Genomic DNA, 17,504 nt, shown 5'->3' with positions numbered 1-17,504 from the left:
ATAGCCAGTGGGGTTACTATTTAGCTATGCATTTAGTCAAGTCTTTTTTAGGTTAGATATCTCTTTGAGTGGAAAACACATACAAGATAGAGCCGAGGTAGTCTTCCTGTCTTTGAATTGTTTGTTCGTGGTGCCATGGAAAGGGTAAATTCCCGAGGTTATTGTGTTTGTTTATGAAAATTCTGGAGAAGTGTATGTAGGTGGTGGAACTCATCTCACAATCCAGGGACATCTTAGAAGTAGTCATTGAAAACTAGCCTTAGGTATCAGTTCATTTTTTGGCAAAAGTAGAGAAACAGAAAGTTGTGAGTGATCTGCCAGAAGATTATCTGATATTTAGTTCTAATTGTGCGATAATCAAGCATTTTCACATCAAAATGTATGTAGCCTTTAAGTCTGTTTGTGTTACGGTGCTGTGTTATTTAAACAGAAGAATAAAAGTCGAAGTTATTGTAAACTGACAGGTAGTATAGTATAGATTTTAGTATTTTTAATGATATGTTTAAGTGAAAAAATCAAGTTTTATATTAAACCAGTGAATGACAGTAGACAAATCTATGTATTTTCTACTCAAAATGATATTTGCTAGAAAAATGGTGATAATTTCTGTTTTTCAGGATTTCTCTGCTATAGTTCATTTTTCATTTTCTGATGATGGTTTCAGGGATTAGAGCTGATAGAGGCTGTCTTAACTGTTGCCATCCATATTCTTGGTTTGCAATTGAAAAGTCAAAGAAAAACTCCTTGGAATGAGTTCGGTCCAGTCCTCTCTAGTGGGCCTCCACGTTTTAGATGGTTAGTGAAGCTGGGCTGTTGAAGTTGCCTAGGGAATTGGTGGGGGGGAGAGAGAGAGAGATAGCAGTGACTGTGACCCACCTGAGTGAAGCCCTGGACTTACTAACTGCTGAAATTAGTCCCCACCTAAATGTTAATTGTTTCAAAGTAGGAATTTAAGCAAAAAAGAGTAGCTTTCCTTTGAGGTCCCAGTGTTCTGAGGTTCCGGTTTCTAAGATTAAACAGAAGTACAATCAGTCTCCATGATACTATGGAAGTCTTCTGTGCGGCCATCGTCTTAGACATTTTGCTGAAGTGAGGATCCGAACTCTGGAGGGGTGTTAGAAGGGGTTTACGTATCTATTTGCTTTCTAACCTTCCTGCTAAATTAACAAAGACTTAAACAATTCAAAGATCTTTAAAATCTTACTAAGATTCATCTTCAACCTTAAAATACAGTGTTCAGATTTCATGCGTTCATAGTCTAGCTTGCAAAATTTTCCAGTAAAAAGTCGACTGTTTGTTTCTTTTGTTCTGTTTTCCAGCGAGTACAGGAGTCGATTCACCAGTGAAGAGACCCTTATGTTCTGCATGCGAGTAATGGTGGGAGTTATTATTCTGTACGATCACGTTCATCCTGTGGGAGCTTTCTCAAAGACATCAAAGATTGATGTAAGAGTGACTTTTCTTTAACGATCTGTAGGTTTGAGAATACTAGTCTGCAGGTTTTTTTTCAGCCCAAGCTTATGCCTTTGTATAAATTACTGTAATTACTTTTGAATGGCAAAATTCAGAAATTATCTTCAACTGCATATTTTAATAGATCAGCTTGTTAGAAATCAAAATAAGGATCAGTCTTCTTTTCTTTGTATTTTCTCCCAGACACAGATACTCATTTGTCTTTGTTAGCTCTGCTTTCCTGACAACTTCATGGTTAACACTGAAATAATTTTGTATTACACTTACCCTCGAATAAGTTCATAAGGTCATAATTTTTTATTACTCATGTAATTTATTTATGCTGAAATGCTCATCTTTGGTAGTAGTTCTGTTGTAAATAAGCAGATATTCCACATTGTCTCTGCTTTGTCTGAGATCTGAAGTAGCAGAACTGAAATGTTATTGTTGTAATGTTGATAATGAGCCTTCAGTTTTAGCTTTGGCATCGCCAGTCACAGGGAAATCAACGTTATTTTTACGTCTGAGATACTGCAAACAAAAAAAAAGTACTATTATTTGGGCTACGTGGTTTTACAAACCTAAATCTCATGCACCACGTCTTTCAGCAGAAATAAACTGTAAGTCATGGAAAAAAGAAGCTAAGTCTTTCCCTTTGCAAGAGGAACCTACTTCAAAAGGAAAAAAATAATATATATATTATTGTGCTTCATGACACTAAGTCTTCGTTAGCGTTTTTCATCTACAGATATCAGTATTTTACCACGGCTCCTCTTTGGCTCTCTTTTAGAGAGGGAAAGATACGGCACAAAGAGGTGAATTGATTTGCTCAAGGTCATGCAGCAGATAGAGCCTGGGAATTGAATGCAGACTTCCTGAATTCTAATTCACTCTCTTGCCTACAGAGACTGCACAAGTAAAATTTTGATAGGACCGACTCTACAGTGCTTGTACTTTGTTTCGCACGTTTATTGTAAAGCCCTGTAATCTTACAGGATAGTTAGTGGGATGTAAATGAGAGACAGGAGATGTATGACTCAGTTTTTAAAAATGAGTACGTGGTCCCAAATTTTAATTTGGTTAATTAGTTTAGTGATTCTTCTCTAATGAAAAAAAAGCCTTATAATATTTCAGATGATGAGTTTGTTTTACTGTGAAAAATGACTATTTTCTCCAAGCTAGTCAGTTCTTGGGAGCCATTTCAAAAGAATTTCAGGGACAATGGAACAAATTACCCTTTCCTTAACTCTTTCAAGACTGGAGACTTTATTTCAAGCTGTTATTTGCAGTCTCCTAGCTTAGACATCCTAACAGCTTTTCCTCTTCGACTGTTTTGGGGATTCTGATTCTAACAAAAAAAGAATGGTTTGAATTTTTATCTCCTTTGAGTTTGATCTGATGAGGCATGTAAACCTGTACTGAGTGATGTGAATAGAGTCTTGAGTTTCTCTAATTCAGGAGAAGTAACTGCATCACTTAAAAATGTGTGCTGCTGCCCTGAGAATTTCATCTGATCAACAATTTGCATAGCTAGTTTTGTCTTCCAGGTAGCAGTGAGCCATCTGAGCAGGGAGCAGTGATTGTTAGGCTGGTCATTGCACAGGAAGGTGTCACATTTTCCAAATAATTTTTAATGGCAAATACATGGACCCTGACTTCAGTTAAGTGTTTAATCTTCCACTTTCATAATAAGGCACAGTTGCTCCTTAGCTATGAAGAAAATACTGACATGTAGATTTAGCACTGAAATGTGACTTGAGAAGGTTCAAATCTTGACTCTGCCATTTTCTTTATCTGTTATTTTAAATAAAGTGGAATTCATCTAGACTAATTTCTGGATAGCTATTAGATGTCTTCATAGCAATTGGAAGAAGTAGGTACTTCTGGAGCACAATTCACTACATCTGAAAGTATATTCTAAATAGGCTAGAGAATATCTCTCTGTTAGGTTAGAGAATATTTCTCTCTGTTGACCAGATACGGAATCTGTGTAGGAGGTCAAATGAGTCCTACCTTTGCTTTCTCTGCTTCATTTCCTCTTTTGTAAATTTGGACAGAGTTTCAGCCTGTTTTTCACAGTATCCTCTCGTTCAGTACGGTGTTTAAAATCATGATGGACTTCTTATCTCAGATTAAGTTTGTAACCACTAGTCAGGAAACTAATCGTAAGTTATCGCCAGTTACGTTTACAACTAAAAACTGAATACTGAAAATTACTTCCTTGTGCGCAAGCATAAAAATAAAAGTCAAAGTTGAAACATCTCTTCTGATAGTTGCCAACAGCAATGACCTGGAACTCTCTTCCAGAATGTTTTTTTAGCTTATACCAGCTGTTCTTGGTATTTAAGTCGGAATTGGAGAAATCATATGCAAGTTAAAATATATACACTTGATATATAATTTACTATCTAAAAATGCTTATTAAAGTAGATGTCGTTTTCTCAAAAGTTAGGTTTTTAACTTAAGATAATTTTTAATAAGTTATAATGCTTTTATTGTGTCATATAAAGCAGCATTAATACTCAGTAGGAAAAATACCCTGCCTGTCTTTGGTGAAATTTTTCCTTGTTTTCAGCTAGTGCAATTCATATATTATTGTTCAATAGTGGCATGCTTCTGTTCCCAGATGAAGGGATGCATAAAAGTTTTAAAGGAACAACCACCTGACACTGTGGAAGGACTTCTGAATGCTCTCAGGTATGCGTGGAATAATTGCTTCATTCAGCCTTAACAAATTCCTCCTTTTTTTCTCTCAATTTAAGCCTTTTCACCTTAGAAGCTTGATCTATTAAGAAAATTGTCCTTTCAGGTTTGCCTTCATCACCTGGGGTTTTCTTAAGTAATACTGATTTCTTGCAGTTCTATTTCACTTTCATAAGCAATGACTATTAATATTGGAAGTTGTAACGTCCTTCTTCAAACGTACTTAAGATTTGTTTTATTGACTGAAATTTAGCCATCTAAAAGGTAAACAATACATCAAAGGTAAACAATATATCTGAGCTATGATTTGTTATATAAAATACCCCAGCAACTAGAACATTTCAGAAGCAAAGAGTAGAATTTATGTTTCTCAGAGGCTTGGTACTTCCTTTCTCTATTTCCCTGCTATTTTGTAACACTTTTTTTTTTTTTTTTTTAATTTTGCTAAATGATGCAACTTCAAGAAAACAGCAACCTAAATCGCAATCCCGTAGCTACGTGTTTAAGGTGCTGTCTTGGGAAGCAAGATGGAACAGTCTGACACTTCTCTGAAGCTGAGAAAGGAGTCTTAGTACCGAGTTTTTCGGAGGTGTATCGAATTCTCTAGCTGCTGAATGCTTGGATAGAGTCAGAACAGCAGCCATAACCATGCTTAGCATGTCTTTTGAATTAAAATTGATGTGGAGTTAAATCCTACAGATACATACAGATACATACATAAGCTCAAGCTTATGATTGGTCTCCCTACGAACATAAGCAGTGGAGAATGTGGTCTTAAATGGAAAAAAACACACTAAAGCTTTTAGGTCCTCCCAAGATATTCCCCAAAGTGTAACTCAGCACCAAACAAACTCTGCTGGTTACGAAATCCCCCCAAAATAGAAAACCCTCTGTGTGATGGTGCTTCGTAAGATGTAAAGCTACGGGACGTTTAAGAAAGCTGCTTAAAATTAGACTTATAGATTATGCCAAAATTCAGTCTAGATTCCTAAGTTCTTTTAGCATTTACCCTATTTTTATGTCTTTCCGTATTTTTTACTTCTTTTGAGGCTTTTACCTGGAAAAAAAGAGGTAATTTCGACCCAAAATTATGACAGTGTCGTAGACTGATGGCAAACAGTATTTAGCCACAATTCTCCACCTATTAACAGGGAATAATTTATTGCAAGAGGTATTTAGAAGATAAGGAGTACCAGCCTATGAGCCGTTAAATTCCAGTGACTAGAGGAACATTTGAGTTCCTCCTTTGTGTAATTGAAGGAACCTCCTTTGTGTAATTCTGAAATCACAATTTCAAAAACAGGCACTGAAGTTTTCAAATTTTTCTAATCCCTATTCCTTTTGTAAAATACTGTTTTAACTTGCAATTTCTAGGTTCACTACAAAACACCTGAATGATGAATCTACTTCAAAACAAATTCGAGCTATGCTGCAGTAGTATCCTGAGACGAGTAGATGTTTGTATTGATCACAGAAGATGTGTATGTTTACATAATTTAATACAGTTTGATGTTAATACTTGTGTGTATTTACATAACCATTTTCTTCACATTGCTAAAATATACGAATCTGTTCATAACCTGACTGACTTTATATAGTGCAGCCTAAGTTTTTATGCTAGCCTTTATCTTTTGACTTTTAAAATACTTTTTTACTTAGATACTTCAGCTACAACAGTTTATCTGTGCATTTGAATTCTTAAACACCTTCTCTATCAGAGAAGTAAGTAGTAGTGAAGACAAAATGGAAATCAAATAAACTGAAATGTCAAAGGTGCCCCAGAAAAGGAACCTTAAAGAAGGAGAATGTTAATAGAATTAATTGGGTATGTTTTAAGAACGTGTGCACAGTTATTTAGTTAGTCTTAGGATCTCCTCGAACTTGTATGAATAGGAGAATACCTGAATGTTCATCACTCTCATAAAATGCAATGTCTTTCCTGTAATAAGTGGAGATCCACCTGATTTTAAGTATTATGTGCTGGCTGACATCCAAACATGTATTGCAAAGAGGTCATTTTACCTCTTTTATTAAGTATAAACTGTACCTTTCAACCATGAAGAAATTAATATCCTTTTTCAGATTCAATATAAATAAACATAAAATATGTTTTAAGACCATTGCTAGATTTTGAAAATTCTATATAATTTTATTAGATTTAGAAAGGAAGGGGGAAATGCTAATGCCTTGACTTAACTAGAAAGCGTTTGTCAGTGTAAATGTACCATGATGAACGTTATCTCTCAGGCAGCTCTACCCAGCACGTAATTATTTTGCTGATATAAACCAGTATAAAACAGAACACTCTTCCGTAGCAGCAAACTTCCCTAGTGTCAAATTGGCCTCATCAGACTAGGGATGATATAAATAAGTTTTAAGAGCTGAGCTGTTCTTAGGTACTTCGTCAAGTTCCTTGATAGTATGATGCATTAGATGAATCAGAGTCAACACAGAAATACCTATCAGCTGACTGCTCTTCGTTGGGTTTCGAGATGTGATTGATGCTTCAAGGAGTTGAGTTCCTTGCCGAGTTGTTTGTTCTTATTTTCTAGTAATTTTTCCAGTAAACGGAATAGAAATGCTTTGCCAAAAGCAGCAAAGCTCATGCTCTGTTAACCGTGTCTTCTGGGTGGTCTGCAGTTGCTGTACATATTCTTGCAGAGGTCACGTTCGGAAAATGTGTTCGATTTTGTGTACTTTGCTTGCATGTATGTGTGAAAACGCCAGTGCTTGTGCACAGATTCAGATTTGTATTTGCTTATTCCTGTGTACGTAAATCAGGGTTTGTGTGCTCTCACTGGAATTTTCATGCATATCACTTCTAAAACCATTACCTTAAGACTTTGAAGATGCATTTGGTCTGCTGAAACTGGGCTGCGCTGTGACGAATTCAGTCATCGAACTCAGTCCTTAAATGGTATTAATATCGTTAAGTTCTTTGGAGTAGGAATTGCCTAAAGAGTTTATTTCTGAGCAGAACCGCCACTATGAGGTTTCTCAAGGCTGGTCAGAACCCACAGGCGCCAGATACCGGGCAGCACCGCAGCTCCAGCGTTCGTGTCACACGGCAGCAGTTGCAGCCGCAGATCGCTATGTTGTTGTCAGGAACACAATTAGAAATCACACTAGGTTTTTTTTTTCTTTTCCTAGAAGCAGTGATCACACTGCTTTTTCACAGTAGTAAATCCACTGTTTACAAACTCCATGTCTAATGGGGGGACATTTACAAATGTGTATTAGGGGAAATCCTGCCTTGTTCATATTCACTTCCAGTTAGGTAAATCTAGGTGGATGGCACGTCACTCTGTTGAGCTTTGGTAACTGAAATTAATACATGCTTACCTGCAATTATTTGTCAAACAATGAAGTCTTATCTTTAAATAGCCCTGAGGAAAGCTATTTGTCACTTGTATAATAAAAATGTAAACCTTAAAGCATTCTGTGAGTTGTCATGTGCTGTGTGCCGAAGTCACTGAATTTCTTTGCCTGCCACAATGTTTTTGTACAGAAGTTTGTTTGAAATAATAAAAAGTTTGGTACAGTAAGCATTGGGGCTGTCTGTATTTAGAGACAACGTAAAGAGGCTGAGAAGTATCTCATGTAAAGTTTTGGATCTGAGGTATAGTGCGCTCACCTTTATGCTTCCAGTTTATAGTTTATTTTAAAAGCACTTAAAATATTTCACTCGTATGCCACAGCAATCTAACCTCACGTCACTTAAACAATTCCTGGGCTTTTCTGATGATTCTTGGCACTTATCTGTCATCTTGATATGGGGAAGTGGTTGATACTGCTTTACAGAGTGACTTTTGACAGTGTCGGTGACTTTTATATCTTCACATTAGTCATCCTAGGCTATGGTGGCCATCTCAGGTTGCATTTATAATCAATAAGGTCACCAGAGGATGATTCATTTAATCTTAAGTGCAAATGAATTTCTCTCTGAAGAAGAGTTATATAGACTAATGGTCAAAGTTACTGATCTCCATTTTGTCTGTGGTTCTCGTTATTTTGGTTCATCATTAGGTAAGGATACCTGTTTGTAGTATGGTAAATATTTAAACTTCATAATGACAGCATTTCTGCTGCTACTAAGTTGCTGTCACAAAGGATAGTTGCTGAGATTATATTTACTGGTATGTGACAGACCACATCACTCAGATAAATTATCTGCTGTTTTCCATGTCTACTAAAATTTACAGAGCGACAAAAAGTCTTCTTTGCTACTTTCTTTGTTGTATTTCAGCTAAATTTAAATGGGAAATGTGACGAAAGTAGCATATAAGATGACTTGTGTTCTTACATTTACTCTGAACCAAACAAAGTAAGACATAAATTCTTCATATCAAATGATCGCTCTTCCCTCTCCCCATTTCCTTCTTGAGAAGTTTAATGGAATCAATATATTCCTACAAAAACATAATGTCAGTAGGTGGATGCAAACATTTGGGAAGTGCTGCATCTTTTTTTATCCCACATCTGGTTTGGGCTATAGAGGGCTTTGTGTTCATGTTTAGATATCTCTGCAACCCATTTGAATGTAGGCAAGTATCCTCAGTGGCAGCTTCCATGTTTGCAGAACAGGGCTTAAAAGAACAATGAGAAATATAAAAGAACAATCTGCTTGTTACAACAGAACAATCGTCTTCATGGCTCCTTGCTGGACATTCTCCGGTAAGTCCGTCCATGGACTTCTTGTACCAGGGAGCCCAGACCTGGTACCAGCATTCCAGATGTTCTTACCAGTGGTGAGTAGAGGGGAAGGATCACCTCCCTGAGCCGGGTCCTGGCACTGTTCCGTCCTCAGTGGGGTGACGAAGAGAATCGGAAGGGTAAAAGTGAGAAAACGCATGGGTTGAGAAAAAGGCAGTTTAATGGGTAAAGCAAGTGCTGTGCACGCAAGCAAAGCAAAATAAGGAATTATTCCAGTGCTTCCCATCAGCAGGCGATGTTTGGCCGTTTCCAGGAAAGCAGGGCTCCATCGCGGGTAACTGTTACGTGGGAAGACAAATGCCATGACTCCAAATGACTTATTGCTGATCATGACGTCACATGGTATGGAACATCCCTTTGGTCAGTGGGGTCAGCTCCCCCAGCTGTGTCCCCTCCCAGCTCCCTGTGCACCCCCAGCCCGCTCGCTGGTGCGGTGGTGTCAGAAGCAGAAAAGTTCTTGTCTCTGTGTAAGCACTGCTCACCAATAGCTAAAACATCGGTGTGTTGTCAACACTGGTTTGGTCACAAGCCCAAAACACGGCACCACGCGAGTTACTGTCTCTCCCAGACAAAACCAGTACGGATTCTTGCCTGTCCAATTCCATGAGTCTATGAACATCAGAAGTCAGGAAATACAAAGTTTTGCGTATCCAAAAGTTTGTTAATAGTTGCAGATAGTTGGAAGAGGTGGTTTTTTGTGTTTGTTTTTTTTTTCTTTAAAATGTAGGACACGAATTACTGTTCTCTTGCCCCAGGTGAATTCTCTAATGCAAAATCACAGAATGTATGAATTCACACGGTGAAGCAGATGAGGTGAAGCAATGGAAGCCAGTGAGCTGAAACAGGGACATGAATTCGATTCACCAGGAGGAGAGCAAAGCCCATTTTGGTTAAAAAGCCGATGTAGCAGATGTAGTATTTTAACTTGGTAGTCTGTAATGTTTCTTGCTACGGGCTAATAAAGGTGAATTCCAGACTGCCACGTAATGCAAATTCTGCAAACACAGAATTCTCTTTCACACCGATTTGACATAAATATAACTCAATTGATTTCAATAGAGCTGTTTCTGATTGACGTGGGTGTAAACGATACCCTTTGTCGTTTCTCAGTCGTGGCCTTTGACCTATGTTGCTTATTACTGAGCAAACTGAGTCTTCTGCTAGTGCAGATCAATGACGTGACACGATAATCTTGCAGAGATCTCTTGCGCTTGACTGCTTTGAAATTAAAACTAAAATGAACAGTGCTGTAGGTGTCCTAGAAAATCAATAAGTATGTAGTTAAAAAGTAGACCAAACAAGTGCTAATCCCGAGTTTAAGAGGAAGATCTATCATGATTTTTCAACAGATCTTAATTTGGGGTCCAGGTGGAATTAATATACCTCTCTTGGATATTTGGGCTGTGACAATTAAATATGTAGACTTGGGTATTAAGGACTTGACATACCTCTTGACATTTCAAAATTGCTACCAGAACTTAAAGGTTAGAATATTTCTATGTGGCTTGGATCAAAATTGCTGTTGCAGCTTGTGATTGTTCTCATTCTGATTCTGCATTCACTTCAGTGAAATCCTAGGGTTTAAAGAAATTTTCCATGGATTTTAATGAAGTGGCAAACAGCTACTCTCTTACTGCCTTGAAACTGTGGAAGAGTTTGTCTGTCTTCTCTAGACACACGAAAGAAGTTGGAAGAGGACGGTGGAAGGTGATCAGCCTCAACTGGTTTAGATCTTCCGTAATGAAAAGAGGACAAAGTATGAGGCTTGACACGGATGCATTCAGAAATTACCCTGTCCTGTGGGTCGTGTGACATGGCAATGTCTGCAGGTCAGATCATGCGTGTGGACAGGGAACTTCTGAGGGGCTTTGAGCAGGAAAGGATCCTACCCAAAATGAAGAAACTTGTCTCTGTACAGACATGATTTTAAGATGCTATGGTAGGAGGAAGCTTAAGGGTTCTTACTAATCTTACCTCCCATTCCGTGGCAGCAGCACAACACTGTGCAGAGCCTCAGCTTCCACTCCAGTTGCTGCCTGAGGGCCCACCTCAGGCTGTAACCTCTGCTCTTGGATGCTTGGCTTTATCCCGTTAGGAGCATTTGAGGGAATGCAAGGTGGCCCACCTTAGCTCACCGCTGCGCAGCCTCCGTCTGCCTTCTGCTCCTGTGAATGGAGTCTTCCCAGTGAATTCAGAGAGATGGGAACTGAATCTCATTTTGGTAACATTTCTGAGAAGGTTATTGAAAAAAAAGTGATCTTACACTGATTTTGCAGCAGACGTTAATGTTTGACAATTTCTGATATACTTCTAAATTCAATGCTATGCATTTATATGATTCTTTTTTTTTTCTGCAGTTCCTGCTTGTGTCTTTATAAACTCAAAGAAATGTCCGACAGTGAAATACAGCAGTTCCATGTTCTTCTGTATTTGATTTGGTTTTTAAGGTGGTTGGGGAAAAAAAAAAAACAAAATCCATTTAATGTCTTTTTTTGTCTTTTTTTTTTTTCTTTCTATTGCACATAAGGCTTTGATTAATTATAGGCACTTTAACTAGTAAACTCAGGCTTAAATATCATGCAGTGTCATAGCTCAAAGGCTCTTTAATAGAAACCTTCCTTACAGTGGGCTTGAAGTAAGATTCTTACACGAACTTCACGGAACAGGTATACGTGGTCCTGTTTACTGAGATGCTGAATATATCAATATAAGACTGAACCAGGTATTACATCTCTGCGGCAGTTCTTAATTTGGAGAAAGAAAAGTTTTGTTATCTAGCCAAACTAATTAAAGGATTCTGTGGTGATTTCTGTTATGTGTATGATATGAAATGTACATATTTGTTCTTTTGATTAATTTTGGATTACACATACTCAGATGTACATTCGTAGTAATAGCTATGATATTTATACAACAAAAGATTATTTGTAACCAATGACTTAGTTCTTCGCAGCTGTGTTTTAAAACTACAGGGTGAGTGCCGCATTTGGGGCTGTCATAGTGACCTTAGCTTTATTAAATTTGGAAGCTTGAAAAGTTAATGAAGATTCCTTTTGTTGAGTGGTTTCACATTCACATTGAGTCCCGCTACTCTGATTATATGTTGTACAACTGTAATTACTTTAATTGAGATATGCAAATAAGACCAATTTTTTTTTTCTTTATTTTTGTCATTCATGATATAATTGCCTGGATCTTCAAATAACACAATCCAGTGTAGGTTAAGTGAAGTCAGCAAAAGTCTCAAATTCATTCTGTCTGAAAATTAGTTTCAATTATTTTGTTGAAAAATACTGCTTCTGAGACAAGATTATTTTTCAAACAAGTATCAGTAGTCCTCCTTATTATATGTATTTTCCAAATAGAAACTGGAGTTTTATTGATGCAGGTATCACCTGAGTAATCAAATAGTTTGAATCAAGAGGCACAGTGTAACAGAGCTGAGAAAAAAACTGAACAATTTTGGTAAGAGTTTGACACAGGTGTCCAAGCCACTGATCATCGTTCGTGTTGGAAAGTTCGAGATCCCTCAGGTCTTTCATACTTTCAAACTAAAATTTAAAAAAATATCTGTCCTCTCTTCCTTTAACTCTGACCCCAAGAACAATTTGAAATGCGGCATTTCATAAAAATCAGCCGATAAAGACTAACAAGCAAACACTCGTGGGTTTTAGCTCTGTGAGGTGCAGGCTTCAATTTAATTCAGATTATTTTCATGCCAGGTAGTAGTGGGGCCGTTTCTGTGTAAAACAAAGGCCCATGAAATAGCAGGAATTCCCACTTTCCTCATGCGGAAAGCTGGTCTGGGATTTTGTGTGTATTTGGAAAGTCCATTTCTCCTGGGGCGTTCATTCAATTGTATCGCAATTGTATTAGAAACTTCTGCTGAAAGAATTCCTCTGAGACGTCTTTTATTGACTTCATGGGTCAAGAAGCATAAAAATGAAAGATAGCGTTCTAGACTTTGCAGTGGCAGGTCATTTACCTCCCTGATCTTGAAAGGAGAATGAAAATAAAAATAATTCATGGTGAGAGTACTGGCATCAGAGCTGCTAAAAGGACATCCTCTCACCTTCTTTTTAATGGCATTCATTTTTAATTTATTTTTTTTTATCATCTCTTCTCAAAATTAGAAAATATGTTTTTGCCTCCATTTGAAGCAGATGAATTCTTTCACAGCTTTGTTCATCTTGACCCGATACGCTGTTTGAAGCACAGACTTTTTTGAGTCCTGCCTGCCACAGACGTCTTGAAAATACAGGTGGTGGGTGTTAACAACCTTAATTTTCCTGTGGCATTTCAAGGGACACCACTCGCAACATCCATGGGCTTTGCCTGAGGTAGCAAATTATGTCCTCCTATGTGCAGTGCTCCAAAGACCATGGAGAGACAGACCTCTAAAGACCTTCGTTCTTTCTTGAACTCCGACATTAGGGTGGACTGAGTCACCCCCAGAAATGACTCTTTCTTCACTGCGGACACTCAATTATTAGCTTGGATGAAATGCCAGCTCTTACAGTGATACTCAGGAGGGTCAACGAAGCATCGAAGTGTTCCCAGTATCTGCAGGTTTTTGCTTTGAGCAATGTCTAGTGCTGTCCTCTGCTGGGGTTTCTGCAACTGCGAGAGAGAGACAACACAAACAGCAATATAAAATAAATGACTTGGGTTTCATTCTCATTTAGTTGTTTTTTGAGGATCTGATCCAGCAGAAGGAGGGAGGTGATTGTCCCCCTGTACTCAGCACTGGTGAGGCCACACCTTGAGTATTGTGTCCAGTTCTGGGCACCTCAATACGAGAGAGATATCGAGGTGCTGGAGCGAGTGCAGAGGAGGGCAACGAAGCTGGTGAAGGGCCTGGAGAATAAATCTTATGAGGAGCGATTGAAGGAGCTGGGACTGTTTAGTTTGAGGAAGAGGAGGCTGAGGGGAGACCTCATCACTCTCTACAACTACTTGAAAGGACATTGTAGAGAGGTTGGTGCTGGTCTCTTCTCACAGGTCATTAGCGATAGAACAAGAGGGAAAGGCTTCAAGCTGCAGCAGGGTAGGTTTAGGCTGGACATTAGGAAAAAATTCTTCACAGAAAGAGTGGTCAGACACTGGAATAGGCTGCCCAGGGAGGTGGTGGAGTCACCATCCCTGGATGTGTTTAAGACTCGTTTAGATGTGGTGTTAAGGGATATGGTGTAAGGGAGAACTTTGTAGAGTGGGGTTGATGGTTGGACTCGATGATCCCAAGGGTCTTTTCCAACGTAAATGATTCTATGATTCAAAATTGATTCAAGTCATTAGCCTTCAAGTTGCCAAGCTGAAAACAAACCAAAAAAACCCAAAACAAAACCTCTTAATTCTTAGAAGTTGTAACTTTTTCTTCACGTGCGCTAATAAATCATGTTTTCTGTCTGGTAGCACTCAGCTCCTGACAGCATCACCAGTGATGCTAATTTCCACAGCAGGGTTCAGCAGTTCAACCTTACTGGGTTACTCGAAACTGCATTTGATGTACTCTCTCTGGTCTCTTCCATCTGTGTCCACTTTGAATAAGCATCCTCTAAATAGCACGTTTTAAGACATGTTACCTTACATTTGCCAAAATGTGAATTTCGTGCTCTGCCACAGTAGTGGAGTAACCCAAGATTTCCTTAGTAACGTCTGGTTGTGAGTCTGCAAACTCATTGTGCGTTGTAATCGCAAGAATCTTCACAGTTTTCTTTTATTGCCATAAATAACTCTTCAATTGGAAATATTCAGTAGACACTCAAAGCATTTACATCAGCAGCAATATGCAACAACTAATAAAATCACAGAGCTGTTTTATCACATACATTCTAAAAAAAGAAGTCTCTACTTTCAAAACTGCAGTGCTTACTAAAATAAAAACCTAAGAATAAATAAACACTGAATAATACATATTTATATTATCATTTTCTGGGGTTTTGCTTGCATTTTAAAATAAATGTCTCCACCGTTTTATGCCCGTTGTTGTTTTTGCTTTCTTTGAGACGTGAGGAGGGTCTGCTGCTGGGGTGTGCGTATTCCAGAGCACACAGAGGAAAGATCTGCTCCTGAAACCGCTCCAAAAGTTTTGCTCGTCGAAGCAAAGAATAATAAACATTCACCTCAGCTGGGGAGCTCAGCATCGGAACAAACCGTGTTCAGTGGCAGCTTTCAAAGACGTGTTCATATTTTGCAGTTGAATCCATTGAAGGAAGTTGCAAACTACCGACGGGCAGACAAGTAACATAAAAGGATTCAGATTGAAGTTGAGCTCCAACTTGAGCTGCATTCAGTAGCAAGTCTGCATGCATCTTGGCTGACTTGGGATCAGGTTTAAACTGACTTTTCATGATTACCTTTATTTCGAAGACAGACCAAAAGCAAGTAAAGTGACAGCTCGTTCTCATCGAAAGTTTATTGCGATGATGTGAGTGAGAATTTGTTCGAGTAAAGTTGAGGGACTGAATCATTTACCAAGACTGAATTTGCTTTCATTGTTTGTATTTTTCCCTGAGTTAGACTTGGCTACTATAAATCGTTTTGACCTGAAAACATTCAGAAAACTGTGGGCAAAAAAGTCTCTGCTGGTATAACCCTATTAATACAAGTGTCCCGGACATAAAAAAGCTTTTTACCACTGATATGGTATGTTGCCTGAGACAGACATCTGTAATGTGCTATTTATACATCATCAAACGCAAGACAGCGTAGGGAAGGACAGAATTCGCCCCTTAGTTTAATCTTGTTAGGCATTTTAATTTTTCTTGGTTTTCATTGCGAGGCAGATTTCTCCTTTATTGCCAGTGCTACTCTGGCAACTTTTTTTCCCCTGTACTTATATTTCATAGAATTTTATTTTTTTTTTACTTCTAGTCAGATCTGCTTTTGTCTTACAGGGAAAGAAAATAAAAAGGCCAGCCTGTTATCTCACGTTTCAGTTAAGTCTAACATATATTTGCTTTGGGGTAAAAAAGGTTGAAGAAAAAAGGGAAACGTCAAAAATGAATAATAAATGGCATATAAACAGAAGCAGATTTTCTGTGATATGTTACCCCTGATAAACTTGATAATGTTTCCCAAATGTGTTGCTTTGGTTCAGATCCAAATCTACTGGTCAGGTTTTATGTGCTATTTTTAATTTTACTGCTTAAAAAACTTTACATCATCTTGTAGGAATTCCCTCCTACTGCATAGCTGTATCTAGTTATTTGTAGGTTAAAATTCATCTTAATATAGATTCATACAAAACATGTGTTACCACAGAGGCAGCAAAAAGACAGATCTGGGTGGGTAAAACAAGCTGGATTTGCAAGGAAACTCTTTTTTTCTTTTTAATGAAATATGCTTTCCTTTGAGGTCACTCCCCTGTTTGATATTGTAGACTCCAAGGTCTTTCCATTCAGTAAACTTTCCTTGCCCTTTAAACAGTGAAATCGGAACGTGAGAGGCGAATACAAACAACCAGGGGCAGGGGGACCTGGAAACATTTGGGATCCGCAAAAAACCTCTAGAACCAGGCAATGAAATCAAGAGGTATCGCAAAACAATTCAGCTCTCTGCAATACATAAAACTAGAAATTGTTTCCTTCAGGTGCCGCCGCACTGACTTCGTGGGGTTACTCCTCTCTAGACTCATCGTAGTGGGCACATTTTTAGAGAAAGGATATTCCTCAACATAAAATATTAAAGATGTGGAAGCATTAAAATGGACGGAGGAAAGAAAGGAATGATGCTTCCCGTGGCACATAGCACTGGCAATACTGAGATGAGAAAACACAACCCTCGGAATGGAAAAGCTTTGTGGCGTTACTTGCTGATCAGTCCTTTAGCTGGTGTTTTCTCACCATTACCTCCCAGCAAGTAGTAGATACGCTGCAAGTAATATCCTTAAATACTGAGTTGATGCTTCGGTGCCCCAGCCTTGGCTAAATTCACTATTCTGGAGTAGGTTAGGCCTGACGGACTTCATCATTAAGTATTTGATGAACTGACTTAGCACAGACTGTAGTTATATGCCATTCCTTCTAAAGGGGAGGGGAGGCAAGTGCCGGCCCTTAAAAATCAGGAAAGGGTGTGAAAATGTTAGACCATGTCAAAGCAGTGTAGGGTCCTTAACAGAGAGGAAAAAGTAGCAGAAGGAGAAGCAGCAATATCAAGTCATTTGCCTCTGTGAGGTTTTGGTACTGCCCCTCACTGATTGCCCGTAAGTAGCTAAAGAAATGGAGTCTGGGAAACTCTGTTACGGGGTGAATAAAAGCCCTTTCTTGAGCGCAGACACTCCAGCCGGGCCAGGGCACGGGGGTGAGCACCGAGACCTCTCGGTGCCCAGCATGCTTTGGTCCCACCCCGTATCCCAGCATCCGAGAAGGTCTCCTACAGCTCGAGCCTTTGCTCCGTCAGCTGGGACAAGGCTGGTTTGGAGGCAGGGAAGGAATAAGGGTGAATCGTGAAGCTTACCCCAGACAGCTGTGGTTCAGGAAGATGGAGATGCTGGGCAGGGAAAAATACAGTTCATTAGACATTAGTTTGGTATTACGTTTTACCTTTTGTGTAGTTATTCCTTTAAACAAACACCAAAATGTGTTCATTTGTATCAAGGAAAATGTTTAATTTTATTAAGTGGTATTATATAAAAC

At 38.6% G+C, this 17,504-nt stretch overlaps 1 protein-coding gene across 15 annotated transcripts in view; it reads left to right on the top strand.

The window, feature by feature from the left end:
• Positions 1 to 7,698, top strand: part of CYRIA (CYFIP related Rac1 interactor A) — a 62,152-nt gene extending 54,454 nt beyond the window's left edge. For 6 of the 15 annotated variants that reach the window (XM_074581897.1, XM_074581887.1, XM_074581886.1 and 3 more), the window contains 3 exons: positions 1,320 to 1,446; positions 4,028 to 4,149; positions 5,530 to 5,743. In XM_074581897.1, coding sequence (XP_074437998.1) covers positions 1,320 to 1,446; positions 4,028 to 4,149; positions 5,530 to 5,593 — 313 coding nt within the window. In that variant the 3' untranslated portion in view covers positions 5,594 to 5,743. Of the gene's footprint in view, positions 1 to 1,319; positions 1,447 to 4,027; positions 4,150 to 5,529; positions 6,275 to 6,588 lie in introns of those variants that run through there. The other 9 variants (XM_074581899.1, XM_074581893.1, XM_074581896.1 and 6 more) reach the window with 4 other exon arrangements.
• The last annotated feature ends 9,806 nt before the right edge of the window (positions 7,699 to 17,504 follow it).

The sequence above is a fragment of the Larus michahellis genome, chromosome 3 (genome assembly GCF_964199755.1).
Source record: "Larus michahellis chromosome 3, bLarMic1.1, whole genome shotgun sequence".
Lineage (NCBI taxonomy): Eukaryota > Metazoa > Chordata > Aves > Charadriiformes > Laridae > Larus > Larus michahellis.
Note: the sequence above shows the minus strand (reverse complement) of the source record. Positions and strands in the feature narration are given on the sequence as shown.